The sequence below is a fragment of the Rhinoderma darwinii genome, chromosome 1 (genome assembly GCF_050947455.1).
Source record: "Rhinoderma darwinii isolate aRhiDar2 chromosome 1, aRhiDar2.hap1, whole genome shotgun sequence".
NCBI lineage: Eukaryota > Metazoa > Chordata > Amphibia > Anura > Rhinodermatidae > Rhinoderma > Rhinoderma darwinii.
This window is the reverse complement of record NC_134687.1, coordinates 304,868,989-304,882,436: the sequence shown is the minus strand read 5'-3', so window position 1 is coordinate 304,882,436 and position 13,448 is coordinate 304,868,989. Positions and strand designations below refer to the sequence as shown.

General features: G+C 41.8%; 1 protein-coding gene across 2 annotated transcripts in view; it reads left to right on the top strand.

Annotated features, from left to right (window-relative positions):
* HOMER3 (homer scaffold protein 3) overlaps positions 1-10,258 on the top strand; it is a 175,661-nt gene extending 165,403 nt beyond the window's left edge. Inside the window, exon 10 of one of the 2 annotated variants that reach the window (XM_075851171.1) lies at positions 8,854-10,258. In XM_075851171.1, coding sequence (XP_075707286.1) covers positions 8,854-9,042 — 189 coding nt within the window. In that variant the 3' untranslated portion in view covers positions 9,043-10,258. The remainder of the gene's footprint in view (positions 1-8,853) is intronic. The other variant, XM_075851164.1, reaches the window with a different exon arrangement.
* The last annotated feature ends 3,190 nt before the right edge of the window (positions 10,259-13,448 follow it).

Here is a 13,448-nt window from a genome sequence, read left to right as displayed (position 1 = left end):
TGTAGAAAGTGGCACACAATCCCCTGTAGAGAGTGCCACACAATCCCCTGTAGAGAGTGCCACACAACCCCCTGTAGAGAGTGCCACACAACCCCGTGTAGAGAGTGCCATACAACCCCCTGTAGAGAGTGCCACACAACCCCCTGTAGAGAGTACCACACAACCCCCTGTAGAGAGTGCCACACAACCCCCTGTAGAGAGTGCCACACAACCCCCTGTAGAGAGTGTCACACAATCCCCTGTAGAGAGTGCCACACAAACCCCTGTAGAGAGTGCCACACAAACCCCTGTAGAGAGTGCCACACAACCCCCTGTAGAGAGTGCCACACAACGTCCTGGTAGGTAGTGCCACACAGCGTCCTGGTAGGTAGTGCCACACAGCGTTCTGGTAGGTAGTGCCACAAAGCGTCCTGGTAGGTAGTGCCACACTGCCCCCTTGTTGGTAGTGCCACACTGCCCCCTTGTTAGTAGTGCAACACAGCGTCCTGGTAGGTAGTGCCACACAGCCCCCTTGTAGATAGCACCTCCCCCTTCCTGTAGATAGCGCCACTGTAGCTACCTCAAGGAGCGGAATACCCGTGTGACAGGGGATTCCGCTCCTGGAGTGCTCCTTTTGATGTCTCTGTCCATATATGGACAGTGACATTAGGGGCAACTCCTGAAGAGAAATCCCCGTCCACAGCGTTGCCGACGCTGTGACCGGCGATTCCACTCCAGGAGAAGCTCCTGTCGTCTGTGTCCATTTATGGACAGTGACGTCATTGGCTTCTCCTGGAGTCGGCAACACTGTGGACGGGGATTCCACTTCAGGAATTTCCCCTGACGTCACTGTCCATATATGGACAGAGACATCAAGCGGAGTGCTCCAGGAGCGGAATCCCCAGCCACACGGGGATTCCGCTCCTTCAGGGAGCTACAGTGGCGCTAGTAGATAGCAGAGCAGGGAGATACCTCCCTGCTCTGCTATAGTGTCATCACTATCGCTGTAGCAGCCGCAGCGATTGCTAGTGGCGCCACCGCCCATGGCCCTCATGCCCGTTGTCGCCGCTAGCAGCTGCTACTGAGTGAAGAAGCCCGGGCGGAAAGGCGACTGCTGAGTCACCGGACCCGGGCGCTTCTGAAACAAGCAGGGGAAGGGAGCCAGCTCAGCGCCCCCTTCCACCTACTGGAGTGATGCGCCCTGTGCAAAGGCACAGGTCGCATACCCCTAAGGCCGGCGCTGATCTGCACATATACACAATCTTAGCCTACAAATCCATGGTTTTATCCATATGAAAGGTGTTTTTAACAAAAAAGGAACATGCCTTTATAATAGAGAATTTACTCAATATTCTGTACTAAAAGAAGTTTGGATTGAATTCTAGTGGGCTCCATTTATCACAACTATCTAATTCTTTTAGATGACCATGATATGGCTGCAATTTAGCTGCCATATCATGGTCGCAATGCCCGGACCTTTAATGATTCTACTGACCCAGACTTAGATCAGATCAGACCATAGGATCTTATGGTGAGCTGCAGGTCTTTTAGGGCTATGGTAGGGACGCTAAAATGTGTGTGTATTAAGCTGCCAGAATGAGGCCCAACAGAAAATCTGTCCTGGTTGCCCATAGCAACAAATCAGCTCAGCTTTCATTTTTTAAACTGCTTTGGAAGAATCACAGTTTCCCTGTCATTGGTTGCTATAGGCAACAAAGCCTAATTATGTTAGAGAGTTTATAAATGAAGGCCACTATTCCCTATGTATGGATTTATAAATCCCCTTATATAGTCCAGAAAGCTTCACAGTGTGTGCAGATGATTGAGGTTAGATATATAACTAGAACAAGATCTTATATTGTGCTACTGCTTAAATACATCAGATTAGGACAGAACCAAGATTGCAGTACAAAGAACTGCTTTGTGCTCATTTCCAGTATCTGAACCAACTTTTTGTTATATATTTATCCATATTTTGCCTTGTGCTACAACATGTGATGCTTTTGCATAGTGTCATTTCACTGCCCATAGTTACAGCATTTCTTTTTAAAAGACCATGCCAGAAAAAAGCTGGATGGTGGAGCGTGACACTGGGATTCAAAGAACACCAAAGAGAGGTCATATACTGCCTCCTCAGGCCTTACAATAGGCATAACACAGTGGGGAAGATTTATTAAGGCCCTGTTCACACGGGAGAATTTTTGCGGCGGAACCTGCCACGCAAAATCCGCCATGTGAGCTGACCCTATAACGGTCAAAGTTAGACAGGATGAAACTGGACCAGGCAGGCAGAAACTGCGCCAAATTTATCACAGTGATGGACGCTGCATGATAAATTTGGAGCGTCTTGCTAGACAAGTTAAACAGTTTCCTCTTTCTTACGCCACCTCTCTAGTGTACTTGATATCAATATTTCCGCCACAAAATGGCGACAACCATTAATAAATCTGCCACATTTTAGGACTCCTCTTAGCCATGCATTTTTTTTCTAAACACTTTTTAAAATGGTCAAGGAGAGAGTAAAAGGTGTCTAAAACACATAACAAATTTGGCGCACGACATGTACTCCACTTTTTGGGCACAGTTTGTGACAGAATTCTGGTGCTTTTTGCTTAGCAAATCTCCCCCAGTATATCAGTTCTATCCGAAACGTTTCTTCAGGCCGGTTTCACACACAGCATTTGGCAGTGTATTATGTGGCATTTTTTTTTTTGGAGTTACAATGCGGCGGGCAGTTGAAAGTCTATAGGAAAAATTTTACATTGCCATTACACAGTGTTTTGGTTTGTGGCTTTAGTGGTGTTTTTTGGGCCAGTGGCGTTTTTATCAAAACACAGCATACTCTAGGTATGGTGTTTGTTTTTTTTTGACATTTTACTCCATAGGTTTCTCAATAGAACTTCAATGACACCAGAAAAAAACGGAACTTTAGTAAACCCAAATCTATCGAAGCACCAATGGATGCTGCCAATTCTACCGCATCAATACTAGATGATGTTCACCATTATAGTTCTGGTACGGTCATCTTCACATGAACATATTGAAATTCAGTAAACATATGAAGATAAATGTAAACAAAACATATGGCTATTACTTGTCCATGTTTACAGATGAAGTCATACGTTAACACATACACTTTAGCCACATTCCTCACATTCCCAGTGGCTCAGTTTACATACACGTGGTTAGTATTTGGTAGCATTGACTTATGTCTAGCTTGGGTCACACGTTTTGGGTCGCCTTCCACAAGCTTCTCACAATAAGTTGCTGGAATTTCGGCCCATTCCTCCTGACAGAACTGATGTACCTGAGTCAGGTTTGTAGGTCTCCTTGCTTGTACATGCTTTTTCACTTCGGACCACACATTTTCTATAGGATTGAGGTCAGGACTTTGAAGGACTCCATTTCTTTCACTTTGTTATCCTTGAGTTATTTTGCCAGAACCTTTAACCCCTTCCCTCTTTAGCCACTTTTGACCTTCCTGACAGAGCCTCATTTTTCAAATCTGACATATTTCACTTTATGTGGCAACAACGTTGGAATGCTTTTACCTATCCAAGCAATTCTGAGATTCTTTTCTCGTGACACATTGGACTTTATGTTACTGTTAAAATTTGCTCGGTACATTTAGTATTTAATTGTGGAAAATACCAAAATTTAGTGAAAAATTGCAAAAATTTGCATTTTTCTAAATTTAAATGTATCTGCTTGTAAGACAGGCAGTTATACCACATCAAATTGTTGTTAATTAACATCCCCCATATGTCTACTTTAGATTGGCATCGTTTTTTGAACATCCTTTTATTTTTCTAGGAAGTTACAAGGCTTAGCACTTTAGCAGCAATTTCTCACATTTTCAAGAACATTTCAGAAGGCTATTTTTTCAGGGGCCAGTTCAGTTGTGAAGTGGCTTTTAGGGCCTTCTACATTAGAAACCCCCAATAAGTCACCCCATTTTAAAAACTTCACCACTCAAAGTATTCAAAACAGCACTTAGAAAGTTTCTTAACTATTTAGATGTTTCACAGGAATTAAAACAAAGTAGAGGTGAAATTTACAAATTTCATTTTTATTTTTTTTGCAGAAATGAATTTTTAATAAAAAAATTTTGTAGCACAAAGTTTTACCAGAAAAACGCAACGCAATATTTATTGCCGAGGTTCTGCAGTTTTTAGAAATATCCCACATGTGGCCCTAGCGTGGTAATGGACTGAAACACAGGCCTCAGAAGCAAAGGAGCACCTAGAGGATTTTGGGCCTCCTTTTTATTAGAATATATCTTAGGCACTATTTCAGGTTTGAAGGGCTCTTGCGGTGCCAAAACAGTGGAAATTCCCCAAAAGTGACCCAATTTGGGAAACTAGACCCCTCAAGGAAATTATCTAGGGGTATAGTGAGCATTTTGACCCTACAGGTTTATTGCAGAAATTATTGGAAGTAGGCCGTAAAAATGAAAATCTACATTCTTTCAAAGAAAATGTAGGTTTAGCTAATTTTTTCTCATTTCCACAAGACCTAAAGGAGAAAAAGCACCACAACATTTGTAAAGCAATTTCTCCCGAGTAAAAGAGTACCCCATATGTGGTCATAAACGGCTATTTGGACACACGGCAGGGCTCAGGAGGGAAAGAGCGCCATTTGGCTTTTGGAGCTCAAATTTAGCAGGGACTAAAACAGTGAAAATGCCCAAAAAGTTACTAAATTTAGGAAACTACACCCCTTGAGGAATTAATCTAGTGGTGTAGTGAGCATTTTGACTCCACAAGTGTTTCATAGATTTTATTTGAATTGGGCAGTGAAAATAAAAACAATCGTTTTTTTCCAATAAGACGTAGCTTTAGCGCAAAATTTTTCATTTTCTCAAAAAATAAATGGAGAGAAATGGAACCCCAACAGTTATGAAGCAATTTCTCCCGAGTACGGCAATACCCCAATATGTGGTCATAAACTGCTGTTTGGGGACACGGCAGGGCTCAGAAGGGAAGGAGCGCCATTTCGCTTTTGGAGTGCAGATTTTGGTGGATTGGTTTCTGGTCGCTATGTTGCATTTGCAAAACCCCTGTTGGACCAAAACAGTGGAAACCCCCCCAGAAGTTACCCCATGTTGGAAACTACACCCCTCAAGGTATTCATCTAGGGGTGTAGTGAGCATGTTAACCCTGCAGGTGTTTTGCAGAAATTAGTATGCACTCGTTGTTGCAGAGTGAAAATAGGATTTTTTCCATAGATATGCCAATATGTGGTGCCCAGCTTGTGCCAGCATAACAAGAACAGCTCTCTAATTATTATGCTGTGTTTCCCGGTTTTAGAAACACCCTACATGTGGCCCTAATCTTTTGCCTGGACATTCGACCAGGCTCAGGAGTGAAAGTGTACTATGCGAAATTGAGGCCTAATTTGGTGATTAACCAAGTATTGGTTCAGAATTGCAGGGCTCTGATGTGAAGTAATAAAAGAAACCCCTGAGAAGTGACCCCATTTTAGAAACTACACCCCTCAAGGCATTTATTAAGGGGTGTAGTGAGCATTTTCACCCCACAGGTCTTTTCCTGGTTCCCTAATTTTAGGGCCCCCATAAATCGCCTCTTGAAACAGAAGAAATGTTCCCCTCTGACCTGCACAACCTCATATTTTTATTTCCTGACTTATTGGAGCCTTAATGAATTCTATTTTTTCATAGACGTAGTGGTATAAGGGCTGTTTTTTTTTTTGCGGGACGAGCTGTAGTTTTTATTGGTACCATTTTGGGGTACATGCGACTTTTTGATCACTTTTTATCCTATTTTTTGAGAGGCAAGGTGACCAAAAAACAACAATTCTGGCATAGTTTTTAGCCTCTTAGGTCTTGTCAATTTAGGACACATTTTACTGTTGATATAGATACTTTTGTACCCGTTTGCTTCAGTATTTTCACAAAGTCGTTTGCTGCAAAAAATACAAATCAATCCAAGAACATCATCTCTAGGATACAGAACGCATCTCCTTCCTGAACGGTGTGATGGCTACGTGGTCCCATGGTGTTTTAAACTTGTATACAATAGTTTGAACAGATAACTGTGGTACCTTCAGGCGTTTAGAAACCGCTCACAAGGATGTACCAGACTTGTGGAGGTCCATAATGGTTTTTTCTGATTTCTTGACTTCTTTTTATTTTTCCCGTGATGTCAAGCAAATTGGCAAGTAGACCTTAAAGATAGGCCTTAAAATACCTCCATAGGTACACCTCCCATTAACTCAAATAGTGTCAATTAGCCTATCAGAAGCTTCTAAAGCCAAGACCTAATTTTCTGGATTTTCCAAGCTATTTAAAGGTACAGTCAATTTGGTTTATGTAAACTTCTGAGCCACTGGGGATGTGATTAAATAAATCATTGTCTAGTAGTATTCTGACATTTCACATTCTTGAAATATAGTAGTGATCCTAACTGACCTAAGATGGGGAACGTGCTGGATTAAACGTCAGGAATTGTAAAAAAAATAAAATGTGAATGAGGTATAATAGAAGTATTGTTGTTAATGCAATATACAATCAAAACTTGACCAATGTATCTTCAGTTTAACCATTTATATCACGTCTGTGTATCAGCGTAGCTTAGACGTGACTAACCAAGAGCCCTCAGACATAAATGTATCTTTGTATCAAGGACGCTTTACACTTTCTGTATATTTTATTTCATGTATAAGTGATAATCTTTCAACATTTGTTGATCTTATCTGAAGAAGTTGTCATACAAGGGCCTGTCCACATCAGCGTTTTGGTTTCCGTTCATCAGTTCCATTCAACCTTTCCATCGGGGGGAACTGATGAACAGAAACTACAGCTTCCATTTGCATTGATTTCAATGGTAATGTTTCCAATGCAGTTGGTTTCCGTTTGTTTCCGTTCTATAAAGACTCAAGTATTTTTGCGGAAACAATAGTGTAGTCGACTACGGAAACATTATGGAACGGAAAGAAACAGAAACCAACTGTAATGGAAGCGTTACCATTGAAATCAATGGTAATGCAAACGGTAGCTATAACGTAAAGGATCTGCCAGACACAGCTTCTGTGTCGACGCCCGTGGTTAATCAGTCTGCATCTGTTCCTAGGTCTGATAGAGTGACTCGATCTGCTACCACTCAGGCTGGGAGGCTGAGGAGTGGGAGAACCTATCGCAGCCTGGCCAGACGGTTCTAGCTCCCGCCCTCGGTCTATTTATACCTTCATTTCCTGCTTGTCTTTGCCTGTGATTCTCTCTTGTGTCCTGGCTCTGCTGTTCCAGCTACTACTATTGACCTCTGCTTCATATTGACCCTGGCTTTACTGACTACTCTCGGTCTATTTATACCTTAATTTCCTGCTTGTCTTTGCCTGTGATTCTCTCTTGTGTCCTGGCCCTGCTATTCCAGCAACTACTATTGACCTCTGCTTCATATTGACCCTGGCTTTACTGACTACTCTCCTGCTCTGCGTTTGGTACCTCGTACACTCCTGGTTTTACTCGGCTCGCTCACTACTCTTGTTGCTCACGGTGTTGCCGTGGAAACTCCCATTTCCCTTAGCTTCTGTGTACCCTTGTCTGTTTGTCTGTCGTGCACATACTGAGCGTAGGGACTGTCGCCCATTTGTTTGCCGTCACCTAGGACGCGTCGTGCAAGTAGGCAGGGACTGAGTGGCGGGTAGATTAGGGCTCACCTGTCCGTTTCCCTACCCCGTCATTACATATAATTTCTGTTCATTGGTTCTGCCAACGGAAAGGTCGGACGGAACCGGTGACCGGAAGCCCGATGGTGATGTGAACACAGTTTTGCTGGTGATCTTCAGTAGTTGCTACAGAGAATGTGTTTTGTGACAGCTAATATGGTTAATAAACAGTGTATTCCGCATGAAGAGCTATCATGTGCAGGTCACCTCTATGAACATATTGCACTCCATGCATGCGGATTATTTATGCCATTGCAACTGGGAAGTCTTCTTAAAGTGTTTCTTGCAAGTTACCAGTTTATAGTTATTTCACATTTACTATTAGGTTTAATGGCTACAGATAAAATATCAGTTAGATAACTACAGTACTACAACCTTTGTAACAACAAATTACACTTTGCATGTCGATGTGGACAATTTGTTTGCAGGAGAATTTAGTTTTTTTGAATGCAGTATGCCAGATATAGGTGACCCAGCAGATATACAGCATATTCTGTCTTATAGACAATGCATTATTGCATTATACACACTGTGCAGTGTTGGTCGGGGAAGTGCTTGGTCCCTTCGATTTGGGGAACTTTTCTGCTGGTATCTGTTCCTATTTTATTTAAAATGTCACAGAATGGAGAATGGATACCACCATAATAAGTTTCCGTGATTTATGCAGGATCCAGCAGAAAAGGAGAGGTATATGGAGGTACAATATGGCTCTATAGACTTCTGTGGGTGCCATATTACGGCTCTGCACAATTCAAATCTTTTATGGAGCCGTAATATGGTCGTTTGTGATGGAGAATATTCTCTAGGACAACCCAACGTTGTCCTGCTTAATACATCTTCAGAAAGTGCAGCATGAGATTTATATTCTCAGTAATCCAAAATAACATATTGTGCAAAATATATCATTTTATTATTGTTATTTCTTTTTTTAATCGTGAACAGTAGGAGCAGTGTGAATGCACTACGTCACATCATGACATACATTATGCAGAATAAATAACCTGTAATGCCACATTTACATATAGATGCTGTATATCAGGATGGACATACCTTATAGGTTTTACATCATCCCCTGTAACTTAGCCGTTCAGCTGTGTAAATTGTGTCTTTTCAACCGTACTGTGTTACTGTGTAGGTCAAGCACGGCACAATATCACTGAATCTTCATTTTACTGTGTGATTTGGCAGGAGCTGGAGGATCGAAACCAAGAACTAGAGAAAGAACTGCAGAAGGCGGAGCAGAGTTTGAACGATACACACTTGGAAAGAGACAGAATACGGGAAGAAATCAGCAGAGCTGGGGATGAACTGGATATAAAAATCTGTCAGCTCAATGAATTGCGTTTGGGGCTCTCCCAACTTCTAGAAGAAAACTGAAGGCTGGATGGCTTCTGACTAAACTATTGATTATGATTGTATATCTAGTGGGATTTGGGATGGCAGCTGGACCATTCCTAAGACCTAATGGGAGACAGATGAGCCTGGCGTATAATAGTCGCCACATGTCATTCTATTTACTGGCTTCATGTCCGTAAATAATGTTAGTTGTCTAAGCTCAGGCAGCTGTAGAGGTAGAAAAACCAGGTCCGAGTCTAGCATATTTAGTTGCTATTAGTTATACTTCTGCTGCAAATCTAATTGAAAATATAATTTTTTCCTTTCTCTGCAGTTTTTACCAATTTCTAACTAGGAACAAAAGCCATGAAACAAAACCAAAAGGATCATATGGACTGTGTGCTAGATTAGATGGATGTAAATATTATACAATTTCGATTCCCTATGGTGGGAGACATTGACAGAATACATTCACTGTGTATTGCCATGCTATAGACCAGCTTTATCAGGTACAAAACATAAAATCCCACAAAGTCTAGGACCATCTATGTCCGTGCCTTAATTAAATGTAGAACTGGACTGTTACCATTCTCTGACAAGGAGCACATGCATAAGGTATTGTATCCTAGCCAGTTTCATTAAAGGTACTTGCCATCAAAGGGCAGCGGATAATGATATTGTCTGCGCTATCATTAGACTTGGACACACTTCTCAATGGCTTTGGCTTTCAGGAATCATCCTTCTTAGTTATAGTATAAAATGCACTGAAGAGAAATGAAAAGGATCATGCAAACATTATGGTTTTGGGATACTAGCCTAGTACATGCCATCACTTCTGGCTGGAACGCAGCTTACATAAGTTACTACGTCAGGGTTAGGGGGTTTCAGATAATACATCTGCACATTAGCAAATAACATTAGAAATCAATTGTCTTCAGCGGTGGGAACATGCAAGATATACGTTCAATGTTACAGCATCTCCTGTTATGTTTGGAATTATTGTGAATCAGAACACTCAGCTTGAAGACACACAGAGAAGACAAGCATTTATAGTAAAGCGTTTACTGACTAAAGTATTAAAATGAATGTAAATTAATTCGATTGTCTGTTCTCTGGCCAGTCTGTTCGAGTATGCCTGATAGCTACGCCGGCACCATGTTTGGCGCAGTTGCTAAATTGGTCGTTAATAGCTGTGCATTGCTGCAAGTAAAACTGCGGTTTACCTGCAAAATTGTGCGTCTATTAATGAATACAACCTTTAGGCTGGATTCACACGAGCATGTTCGGTCCGTAATGGACGGAACGTATTTCGGCCGCAAGTCCCGGACCGAACACACTGCAGGGAGCCGGGCTCCTAGCATCATAGTTATGTACGATGCTAGGGGTACCTGCCTCTCCATGGAACTACTGTCCCGTACTGAAAACATGATTACAGAACGGGACAGTTGTCCCGCAGAGAGGCAGGGACTCCTAGCATCGTACATAACTATGATGCTAGGAGCCCGGCTCCCTGCACTGTGTTCGGTCCGGGATTAGCGGCCGAAATACGTTCCGTCCTTTAAGGACCGAACATGCTCGTGTGAGACCAGCCTTAGGATATGTTCACACGCTTATCAAAAAACGTCTGAAAATACGGAGCAGTTTTCAATTGAAAACAGCTCCTGATTTTCAGATGTTTTTTAATCAAACTCGTGATTTTAACGGGCGTTTTTGGAGCTGTTTTTCTATAGAGTCTATGAAAAACAGCTGAAGAAGTGACATGCACTTCTTTTTCGCGGCCGTATTTTTTACGCGGCAGTTTTTCAAAACGGCCGCATATAAAAAACCCCCCATCGAAACTGCTTCCGATTTTTCAGCCGTTTACGGACCGAAAATAATCCGTGTGAACATACCCTTATGGCCTCACAATTTCGCAGGTAAGCAGCAGTTTCATTCACCACAACGCATGGACATTACCAACCAATTTGACAACTGCGCCGAACAGGCCACCAGCGCAGCAGTCGGGCGCATCCATGCCGCTCTGTGGGGCCTTACCCTTATGTCTTATTCAGACGAGCGTATAAATTGGGCGTGTGACGAACATATTTTATCTTAATTTTTTTTCTTTTTTACGGCCGTCACACGGCTGCTAGTATTTCTTTGGAGCTGTTCACACGGCCATTGTTTTAACGAACCGTGTGAAGGGCCAGTGAAAAAATAGAACATGTCCTATTTTTGTCTGCTTTCAAGTCTGAGGGATCCATGAAAACGGATGTGGAAAACGGAAGCTTTTCACCGCCGATTTGACACACGTTCATCTGAATAAGGCTTAATACCGAACTATTCATCTCATAAGAGCATTTGTCAAGGGTCACAATATTATGTAAGAATGACTGAGGACCTACAATACCAGAGACATCAAAGGAACACTAACCATAAAATAGACGTTCACTGCATATGTACATTATTTAAGAGCGCCTAAGAAAACTATTTTCGAAATACAGCCGTCTGACTTCCTACTCATTTACTGATACTGCAGCAACTTTTAGCCATTGCTGTGGTGCTTATAGTTTCTAGAACTTCGCTAACATATGTGTGTGTTTAGGGTAGATACACAGGCGCCAGATTTTGTTGCAGAAATTTTTGCAAATGAAAATCAGTTCCATTCATCAGAATGAGGAGGCTTCTGCTGTGCAACAAAATGTGCGGCGCAAAAAATGCTGCGTTTTGCGAGCGCAAAAGATCCGTGTGGCATCAGTATATGGTGGGTGGCTGCGTGATTTTCGCGCCGCCGCCATCATTATGACACTCTGGTTTTATGTTTACAAACAGAAAAGCACATGGTGCTTTCCTGTTTGCATTCATTCATTTTACGACTGTCGTGCCGTGCGCGATTTGCACGCACCCATTGACTTCAATGGGTGCGTGCTGCGCGAAACATGGCCAAATATAGGACATGTCGTGCGTTTTACGCAGCGCACATACACTGCGTGAAATTCACTGAGAGTCTGAACGGCCCCATTCATTAACATAGGTCCGTGCGGCGCGCGTGAAAATCACGGATGTATAACACGTTTGTGTGAATAAGGCCTAGATCTTGACATTATATTTACCTTGTGTTAAGGATCCAGAATACTGATGCAAAATACAGATCAAATCTGCAGTGTGAGAATGCGGCAAATCCGCAGCATGATACAGTACCAGCGAAGTAAATGAGACTTCAAGTAATCTGCAGCACATCATCCGCACCAGTTTCCGCATCAAAATGAAAAATGTGCATTAAAACAACACGGTATTAGGACTGGGTTGCCACACAATGTTTCCGTTGCGGAAATTCTGCAGCCATAACAAATTTATATGCTTTTATTTATGTTTTACCACTTTTATAAAAAAAACAAAAAACTATTTGCTAATAAAAGACAATTGTTTTATGTGGCCATATTCTGAGAGCCATAACATTTTTATTTTTCTGTCGAGCAAAGTGAGGGCTTATTTTTTGTGGGGCAAGCTTTAGTTTTTATTGATACCATTCTGGAGTACATGGGACTTTTTGATCATTTTTAATTCCATTTTTTTAAGAGAGCTAAGGTGACCAAAAAACAGCAATTTGGGTGTTTTATATATTTATTTTTACAGCGTTCACTGAGCGAGTTAAATAACAATGTACTTTACGGAGGAGGTGATACCAGTTATGTTAACTTTAAAAATATGTTAACATTACTTTAGGGAAAAAAAATGGGAAAAGGTTTTTATTTTGGAACATTAAAAACAACAACTTTATTTAACGGGTTACTTTTTTTTTTATTAGCCCCCCTCTAGTGGACTCGCTAAGTATGGAGCGAGCTCAGCCTGTGAATCTACTCCACACTCTCCCTTAACGGCTATCACGTACATGTAGGTGGCATGTCGTTAAGGGGTTAAGCTTGCTATAATCAATGCTCCACACTAAATCCGCAGTTAAAACTGCTGCGGAGAAGATGCATTTTTGCAGCAATATGTGCAGCAAAAACACCTGAGTTGCTGCGGATTTCGGTGACCGATTTACCTGCGTTTTTTGAGATTCTGTTGAAGAAAATCTGCAGCGTATCCTGCCTGTGGTAACATAACCGCAGCAAATAGTGCTTTTTTGCTGCACATATTGCTGCGGAAACGCTGCGATTTTAACTAGTGTCAAGCATTGATTATAGAAAACTTGATGTGCAGGTTATTTTCTACTGAACTACATACATAGCCATCATCAGTGTTGTGGATGCATCTCTCCGGCTTTTTAAACACTTGTCAAAAGGTCAGCCAGAATCATATATTTGGGCTATACAATTTCAGATCCCATAAGGGTATGTTCACACGCGGAGTCAAAAACGGCTGAAAATTACGGAGCTGTTTTCAAAGAAAACAGCCTCTGATTTGCAGGCGTTTTTGAAGCTAAAAATTAAGCTTCTTTTAAATTTGGAGCTTCTTTTGAGGCGTTT